Source organism: Chrysochloris asiatica, unplaced genomic scaffold (assembly GCF_000296735.1).
Source record: "Chrysochloris asiatica unplaced genomic scaffold, ChrAsi1.0 scaffold00169, whole genome shotgun sequence".
Taxonomy (NCBI): Eukaryota; Metazoa; Chordata; class Mammalia; order Afrosoricida; family Chrysochloridae; genus Chrysochloris; species Chrysochloris asiatica.
The window spans coordinates 4357738-4367481 of NW_006408687.1; the positions used below are offsets into that span (position 1 = coordinate 4357738).

Sequence of the window (9744 nt, forward strand, 5' to 3'; positions counted from 1 at the left end):
TATTTTTAATTGTTATTCTTTAAGTCTCACGACTATTTCAGGCTTCGCACATTATTTGAAACCATGAAAACACTCAATAAATCTTAAGTATTGAAATTAATTATTTCCATCTTAAAGATGAGGAAACTGACTCAGAGTCAAGACATATTGAGATTTACTGCATACTGTATGCTTACTCATTATCTGAAGTTAGCTATAATAGGTATAATTATTATCCCGTTTAACTTACAAACTTACACACTAACAAAAGGTGGGGATAAATAAGAGCTCCAGGAAGCAGACTCGTCAGTTCTAACTTGACAACTAGGTTCTTGTACCTTGTTTTTTAATGTTTTTTGGACTGCCAAGGGAGCGTAAATGGCTCCATATGATAAGCACTGGACTGCAAATCACAAGGTTTGTGGTTCAAGCCCACAGGCCTCTCCGTGGAAGAAAGATGAGGCTTTCTGCTCCAGCAAAGATTTAAGGTCTCAGAAACCCTATATAGGGTCAGTATGAGGCAGAAGCAACTCAGTGGCACTTAACAACAATGACCAGGTTTTTAATGTAAACACTTGAGTAGACAGCATGACCACTAGCTAAATAAAGTGAGGTAACAATTGAGAAAAAACAAAAACCAGGAGAAATACATAGTTTTTAAAAGACAACAGAGTATACGGTATGGAGGGAAATTTGAAAGTAGTCAATTTAAATATCTGGATTGTAAGCCCATGTGTGCCACTTACTAACCCTTAACACCTTGGACAAGCAATCATTTCTTCAACCTTATTTTCCTTATTTATAAAATAAAATTAATATATATTTTGTTGACTCTAAAGGACATTTTTCATACTATCACATTTTAACAACTCTAGAATCATAATTTATCTGAAAATCTGTGGCATCGTCAAGCTGGTGAGGTGCAAATGTTGTGGTGAGGACAAAAAAAGTTGACATTTTATGTGTGTGCGTGTGCACTGCTGTGGAGCTATAGGATAAGCACTTGACCACAAGCTTGGTTGATGAGCAAGATCAGCAGTTCAAACTTACGAGCTGTTCCTCAGAAACCCTATACAGGGTGCTGGGAGTCAGAACCAACTCTACGGCAATTAACAACAATATGTATTGTTAAAGTTATCCTTAAAACAAGTACCAATTATAAAAGTCCACAACAAACTTAGAAGTTTCCAACATCATGCTAGCAACTGACAGAAATAGTCTTACAAAATAATAAATAAATGTGTACACCAAACATCCTGAGGCCAATACTTCTGAATATGTACTATGGTATTGCCTTTTAAAAGGTGACATCGTTGCACTTGGTAATATCTGAAAAGTAGCATGCTTTCAAAACATATTAAGATTTAAGCTAGTTTTAAAAACATTGTAATACTTTAAAAATTAGAGAGGGACTTACACTGGTGGCCAAGAGGCAGGCTTGCATAATGTGCCCTTAGGTTGTTTAAATTATTATATATTCCTGAGTGTGTTTGTGTACATCTCTCCACCCCACCTCATCCCCCAAAAAAAGAAAAAACAGAGGGAATGGAAGCAAGCACTGTTGAATGATGATGCATGGAGATTATAATAACTGCAATGAAACGATGGTGTAAAGCTGATGTCCTCCATGTAAACTATCACTCGGTTCACAATAAAAAATTATTAAAATGACACAAACTCAAATTACATACCTTGTGTTTTCCTTGGAGATTCATAGCAAGGCATAAGTTACATTTCAAACAGTGGAAAAAATCTTCTTTTGGACCAATCCTAACAAAACATAAAAGCCAAAAATTAAGTTATTTTTCTTCAGTGATAATTTGTTTATTACATAATACCTAGGTTTAATCTCTCAAAAATATTCAAATCATACTACAGAATATAGGGAAATCCCCCATATCTCCCCAATTTTCCTCTCCAAATATAACCACTGTGAACAGAACAGTATCTATCTACCCTTCTATTTTCTCTATAAAACTACGTATATGTGCCCGTGTATGTGTTCACACACACACACACATACACACTTGGGATTTCATTTTGTTTTTTTTTTGTATATATTGATGCCTTCTATATATGCTATTTTTTATATGCTATTGGAGTCCTGGTGTGGCACTGTGGGGTAATGCGTCAGACTGCAAAGTCGTTTGAACTGTAAGGTCAGTGGTTCAAGCTCACCAGCTGCTCCTTAGAAACCCTATACAGGGTCGCTAGGGTCGGAATCGACTCAACAGCACTTAACAACAATATATGCTATTATATAACTTTTTTAAGTTAAAAATATATCCTGAAGATTATTCTGTCTGCCTATATAGAGTCCTGGTGCGGTGCTGTGGGTTAATGGGCCAGACTGCAAAGCTATTTGAACTGCAAGGTCGGCAGTTCAAACTCATCATCTGCTCCTCGGAAACCCTACACAGGGTCACTGTGGGTTGGAACCGACTCAACAGCACTTAACAACAGCAACATATAGAACCACTTCATTCTTCTAAATTGCCACATAGTATAACATGATATGAATACATCATAATTTAAAAAATACATTCTTATTGCTCGTAGTGGTTACAAATTGGGCTGTGAACCTCAGGGTCAGCAGTTTGAAACTACTAGCTGTTCCGCGGGAGAAAGATGAGGCTTTCTGCTTCCGTAAAGATTTACAGACCCTGTACAGGGTCGCTGTGAGTCGGAACCGACTCCACAGCACATAACAGCAACAACAACAACATAACTTAACAATCTTTAGTTACTTCAGTGGTGCAACAAACATTCTTACAGACATCATTTAGATAATAATACTGATTTTTTAAAAAAACATATATAAGGTTCCTAAAAGCAAAACTACTGGGCAGGGTAATTTTGAAACTGCCAAACTGATCTCCAAAATGACAGCAGCAATTTACACTCAAATTAACAATGCATGACAGACAGACCTGTTCTCTCCACATACTGCTAACACTGGTTATTTACATAATTGACAAATTAAAAATGCCATTTTAATTTGTACTTCTCAGATTAAGAGACTGGGATTATATTTTAATGTTTGTGAGCTAAAATATCTATGGATTTCCTATTCATGTGCACTGTCCATTTTTTTAAAAGAGTATTTCTCTTTTATAATTTAAAGAAACTCTTTATATATTCTAAAAGCCCCAGAGTGCGACAAATGGTTAGCATACTTGGCTGCTAATGGAAAAGTTGGAGGGTTAAATCCTGTCAAAAGAAAGGTCTGGCAATCTTTTTTTTTTTAAATGCACTGAATACCCTATGGAGCAATTCTACTGTGACACACACGAGGTTATCATTAGAAAAAATCAACCAAACACAAGAGATATTTTTATATAAATATCCTTGCTGGATGGATATATATGTTGTTGTTAAGTGCCGCCAAGTTGGATCCAACCCATAGTGACCCTATACAGGGTTTCTGAAGAGTGACTGGTGAGCTTGAACCGTCGACCTTGCAGTTCAAACGGCTTTGCAGTCCACGCATTAACCCACAGTGCCACACCAGAACTCCATATATATATATATATGTATATATAGAGCTCTGGTAGCGTAGTGGTTACGAATTGGGCTGCTAACTTCAAGGTCGACACTTCAGTACTACCAGCTGATTCGCAGGAGAAAGATGAGGCTTTCTGCTCCCGTAAAGATCTGCAGCCTCGGAAACCCTGTGCAGGGTCATTATGAGGAGTCAGAACCAACTCCATGGTATTTAACTATATATATATGTATATATATATAAAACTTAATCTCTTTTGGTTTACATATGTTACAATTACTTTTCCTGCTGTTTAACTTTGTTTATATATTTTGTCAGTAATTTTTAACTTTTATGCAGTATTTGTTGTTGTTGTTGTTAAGTGCCGTCAAGTCGTTTCCGACCCATAGCGACCCTGTACAGGGTTTCCGAGGGTGTAAATCTTTACGGGAGTAGAAAGCCTCATCTTTCTCCCGCGGAGCGACTGGTAGTTTCGAACCGCTGACCTTAAGGTTCGCAGCCCGATTCATAACCACTACGCTACCAGAGCTCCTTAGTTCATCCATATTTTCCTTTATGCCTTCTAATTTCTGCATCTTGCTTGGAAAAAACTTTTATAAGCTATGTTGCTGTTGTTAAGTGCTGTCAAATCGATTCCAACCTATAGCAACCCTGTACAGGATTTCCGAGGAGCTGCTGGTAGGTTTGAACCGCCAACCTTGTGGTTCACAGTCCAGTACTGATCCTATAACACCACACCAGAATAAATCATATGTATACTTTCTTATGATGAATTCTACACTGACACAAGAATTAGAAAACCAAAGAGAAGCAGATGATTGGCATTTCTCAAGATGAAAGAACTAAAGAGAAAATTCAAGCCTTAAGTGACAATACTGCAGGACTGCATGGGCAAAAAGTGAAATAATTCAAGAAGCATCAAAAGAAGGTGAAAGCAATGGAAGATGGAAATGCAGACTTTGGTGCATTCAAAAATGTGAATATTACACAACACTGAAGAATAATGATCAATCTGTAAAACTCCTCAAAACATGGTTGAATCTGTAGGACATTATACTGAGCAAAATTAGTCAATCACAAAAAGACAAATATTTTATGAAACTACTATTATTAAAACTCAAGAAAAGGTTTTCATGTTAAAAGAAACATGCTTTAATGGATACCAAGGTTGGAGAAAATGAGAGTAATTCACTAGAGGCTAGACATATGTTAACTTGGGTGGCAGTGAAGGCAATATACAAAAGGGAGGTTGGCAGAAGAATGATGAAGACAGGTGAAGACAAAGGGAGAAATGCAGAGATTAAAGTGGACAGACTAGGTAAACACTGTTATATATACAACCCTGCAACAAATATTGTACAGGTAGATGCATGGACAGATACACAGGTTGAATGGGTATGGGAAAGAGAGTGGACGTATACCCACAAATATGTAAGGGTTTAACAGAACACATTTGAACATGGATATTTACCTTTGCTGAAACACAACTATGAGTGTGGTGGAACACACAGGAAACAAAATGATGATGAAAACTTCTTAGACATTACCAAACACCTTAAGGCAGCGAGTGGCTGGGCCTGAGGCCTCAGGACCATAGTCTCAGGAGACCACATGGTCATTTGGCATAAAAGTCCACAAATTGACAGTGTTCTAAATCCTACTTTGGTGAGTAGTACTTGGAACCTTAAACACTCATGAGCAGTCATCTAAAGCGCAACAACTCTCCATGTGCTAAAGAAAGAAGACTAATAAAAACTGAAGATGTTTGGAATCAATTAGTTCAACGGACTAATGAAACATGTGAACATCTGTCTCCATGACTCCAAAGATGACAAGAACTAATGGTGCCGTACTACCAACTGCTCTAAAAAGGATCCTATTAGAAGATCCTGTAGAGGTCAGACACAATGTGAAACAAAACTCAGTTATAAAAAAGATTAGGTTTACTGCTCAGAAAAAGACTGGAGGGACGCAAGACTATGGCCTTCCACCACCCTTCAGGTCTGGAACAGAACTCACCCTCAAGGCCCAATTTTCAACCAAACAGTGGACAGGTATATAAGGGGGACAACAACACTAGTGAGGTATGCTTACTATGGAATGGTCAACCATTCAACATCAAAAGAGCAATATTTACCTGGGGACAAGGTTCAAAGGTGTTGGGAAAGAGGGTGGACTAGAAATAGGAACCACAGGGAGGAAGAATAATAACTGCTATTACATGGAGGGAATTACAATTGTTAAGATAAAACAAATAATCTGCTCTGTAAATCTTCATTCAATTCACAATAAAAAGTTTGAAAAAAAGAACACATACATACAATAAATAAATTCAAACACTGTGATTCAAAAAAAAAAAAAAAATTATAGAAGGAGTAAACAATCACTGTACCAAAAACAATTAGTCAACATTCAACCAGTTCAGAAGTAGCATGTGATAGGAAAAATTCAAGCTGCACTGAAAGCATAGGCAAAAATCAAGGTTCCAAGAATTAATTCCAATCATTAAACAAATGATACAATGCTGTGTTAACTAGCTACATAAAGAAATTCAGAAGACATCTATCTGACCAACTAATTGGGAGAAACCCATATTTGTGGGCATTCCAAAGAAAGGTGACCCAACAGAATTCAGAAATTATAGAACAATGTCATTAAGAACGCATGCAAATAAGATTTTGATGAAGATCATTTTTAAATGGTTACAGCTATACATCAATAGAGAACTACCAAAAGTTCAAGTCGGAATCAGAAGTGGACACAGAATGATGGATATCACTGCTGATGCCAAGTGGATGTTGGCAGAGAATAGAGAATACTAGAGAGATACTTATCTGTATTTTGATAATTACTCAAAGGCATTCGATGATACAGATCATGATGTCTTGTAGATCATACCAAATTAAGAATAACATGACAAAGAACAGGAATTCCAGAACACTTAACGTGCTGATGCAAAAGCAGTAATCAAGAAATCAAATGATATTTTACATACAATAGGCAAATCTGCTGCAAAAGACCTTTTTAATTTCTCAAAACACGAAGATGTTACTTTGGTGACTAAATTGTGCATAATCCAAGCCATAGTCTCCTCAAATGCCTCACATGCATGCAAACACTGGACAATGACAAAAGCAGAAGAAATGATGCATTCAAATTGTGGTGCTGGCAAAGAAAATTGAATATATCGTTGACTTCAAGAAAAATGACCAAATTAGTCTGGTAGGATGTATAGCCAGAATGTTCTAAGGAAGGAGGATGGAGAGACTACACCTCAGTTGGGGCATGTCATTAAAGGGGACGAGTCACTGGAAAAGGACATTATGCTTAATAGAGGGTCAGCAAAGAGAGAGTGACTCTCAACAAGGTGGGCTGATCCATAAAACCACTCTGAGGACAGTTCAGGAACAGGTAACCCTGCAATCTGTTATGCATAAGGCCACCATGAGTCAGAGTTGACTCAATGGCAACTACAACGGGGAATACACACAGCCACTGTACCCAAAAGAAATGGTCAATGTTCAACCATATCAAGAGGTAGCATAAGATCAAAAACCGGTGGTACTAAAGGAAGAAGTCCAAGTTGCACTTAAGGCACTGGAAGAAATGCAAGACTCCAGGAATTGATGGAATACAAATTGCAACCTTTCAACGGATGCAGCCTGTGGAAGCACTGACGCATCTATGCCAAGAAATTCGGAAGGCAGTTACCTGTCCAACTGATTGGAAGAGATCCATATATGGGCCCATTTCAAAGAGAGGTGGCCCAACAGAATGCAAAAATCATCTAATAAATAGGTAAATACATCAAACATGTATTTCACTGAAGAGCAAGCAATAAAGGACAGTGACTTGTGAGAGCTGGGAAACAAAGTGAGCCCTATGACTGTTCCAGTGTATTACCTAGAGAGGTTCCAGGAAGCAGAACAGGTTGGGGGAACTGAGGCAGAGCTATAAGGGTTTCCTGATTGAGAAAACAAGTTGAGGTCTGACCAAAGCATAAGTCAGAGTATCATGAACAGAGTACCTCCCAGCTCAAGTATTCAGAAGAGTATACAAGCGGGCTACAAAAAATTCAAGGAAAAAATGAAGTGAAAAGATAATGGAATTCTCCATGAACTTTCTGAAACCCCCTCATATATCAGCTCAAAGCAAGAAAGTCCTGGTATGGCACTGTAGGATACAGCAATGGACATCAAGGTCAGTTTGAACTACAAAGTTGGCGGTTCAAATCCATTAGCTGCTCTTCAGAAACCCTATACAAGGTTGCTATGAGGCAGAACCAATTCACAGACTACTGGGTAGAGTACTCAGGAAGGTCCTGAATCAGTGTTAATGTCATTATTAGGTGTGTGTTGAGTTGGTACCTATTCATAGAGACACTATGCTGGTTCTTTTGGCAATCCATGGTACATCCAATATTCTTCACCAACATCATAATTCAAAGGCATTGATTCTTCCAAAGTCTTTCTTATTCACCGTCAAACTTTCAAATGCATATCAGGCATATGAAATACCATGGCTTGGGTCAGGTTCACCTTAGTCCTCCTTGTGACACCTTTGCTTATAAACACTTTAAAGAAGTCTTTTGCAGCAGATTTGCCTAAGTCAATACACTGTTTGATTTTCTTACTGCTGCTTTTATGAATTTTGATGTGTATCCCAAAACTCAATAGTAAGGAATAACCAATATTATACACATTTCTCCAGAACCCCCTAACAAATCATAAAAGTCCAAAGGACCAAACCATTTCCAAGTAACTCAAATGAACCCCAAACAAAGCACAAAAGACTTACAGGGATACAAAAATGCCCAACCAAAAAAAGGTAAAATTTGCAGTGTCTAGTATCCAGTGATTACCAGCCATGCAAATAGGCAGGAAAACACGATTCAGAATAAGAATAAATCAACCTAGAACTGGCACAGATGTTAGAACTAGCAGAGAAAGGTATTTAAATTGTTATAACTATATTGCATATGCTAAGAATAGAGAAAATATAAAAAGACCCCACTCAAATTTCAACAGGCAAAAACCACAATGTCTGAGATGAAAAACACATTGTTAGGACTAAGGCAGATTTGTTGCTGTTAAGTGCCATCGAGCTGATCCCAACTCACAGTGATCCTATATAGGGTTTCTGAGGAGAGGTTGTAGGTTTGAACCACCCAGCTGTGGTTACCAGTCCAGTGCTTATCCTACAGCACCACACCAGGACTCCAAGGTCAGATTGTTGTTATTAAGTGCTGTTGCATCGGTTCCAACTCACAGCAACCTTGTATAGGGTTTCCGAGGAGCAGCTGATGAGGATGAACGAACAGCCTTGAGATTCAAAATGAACCTACAGCAACACACCAGGACTCCAAGGTCAAGGTCAGGTTGCTGTTAAGTACCATCGATGCAGTTCTGACCCACAGCAAATCTGTAGAGGGTTTCTGAGGAGCGGCTGGTGAGTTTGAACTGCCAACCTTGTGGCTCAAATCGACTTTGCAGTCCAACACATTAACACACAGAGCCACACCTTCGTTAGTAACAGAAATTAATCAAAATGAAAAACAATTTTTTTAATGAGTAGAGCATGAGTTGTGAGACAACTTAAGGAAGTATATATGTAATATATAAGATATTTAATAGAAGACCCCACATTAACAGGTAAGAGAGGAAGGACAGGAAAAAAAAATGTGAAGAAATAGTGTCCAAAAATTTTCAAAATTTGGTGAAAACTGAAAACTCATAGATTCAAGAAGCTCAATAGAAGCCCTTGAGGAAAAAGAAATATAAAGGAAACTATACCATGGCATATCACATTTAAGATCAAAAGGAAGGAAGGGACAGGAAAGTATGGCAAATGGCTACAGGGAACCCAGGGAGGAAGTAGTAAAAGGCCTGTTACACTGAGGGGCTGCAACTAATGTTAATAAACATGTATGGATTGCTGAATGGAAAACCAGTTTACTCTGTAAACTTTCATTCCAAAAGAGAAATCTGCTTATAAAAGAATATCAAGAAAGTACAGCTACAAAAGATTAATCTTTTAATAAAAATACAAGATTTAATACAAATGACATTCTAAAAGCTATTATGAAAAGGAAATGTTTCCAACAATGAAGCCATTAAACAAACATTCTTTAAATTGTCGGATATTTTTATTGCTTAAAAAGTCATTATTAACATACCCCACCCCACCCCCAAACTGAGACTCGGTGGAAATGCACGCTCAGATTGGTAAACACACGCATCACCGTTGGGAAGAAATGGGGTAAA

General features: G+C 37.8%; 1 protein-coding gene across 5 annotated transcripts in view; it reads right to left on the reverse strand.

Moving 5' to 3' along the window:
• Nucleotides 1-9744, reverse strand: part of RCHY1 (ring finger and CHY zinc finger domain containing 1, E3 ubiquitin protein ligase) — a 57733-nt gene that overhangs the window by 8832 nt on the left and 39157 nt on the right. For all 5 annotated transcript variants that reach the window (XM_006871565.1, XM_006871568.1, XM_006871564.1 and 2 more), the window contains one exon: nucleotides 1671-1749. In XM_006871565.1, the coding sequence (XP_006871627.1) occupies nucleotides 1671-1749 (79 nt within the window). The remainder of the gene's footprint in view (nucleotides 1-1670; nucleotides 1750-9744) is intronic.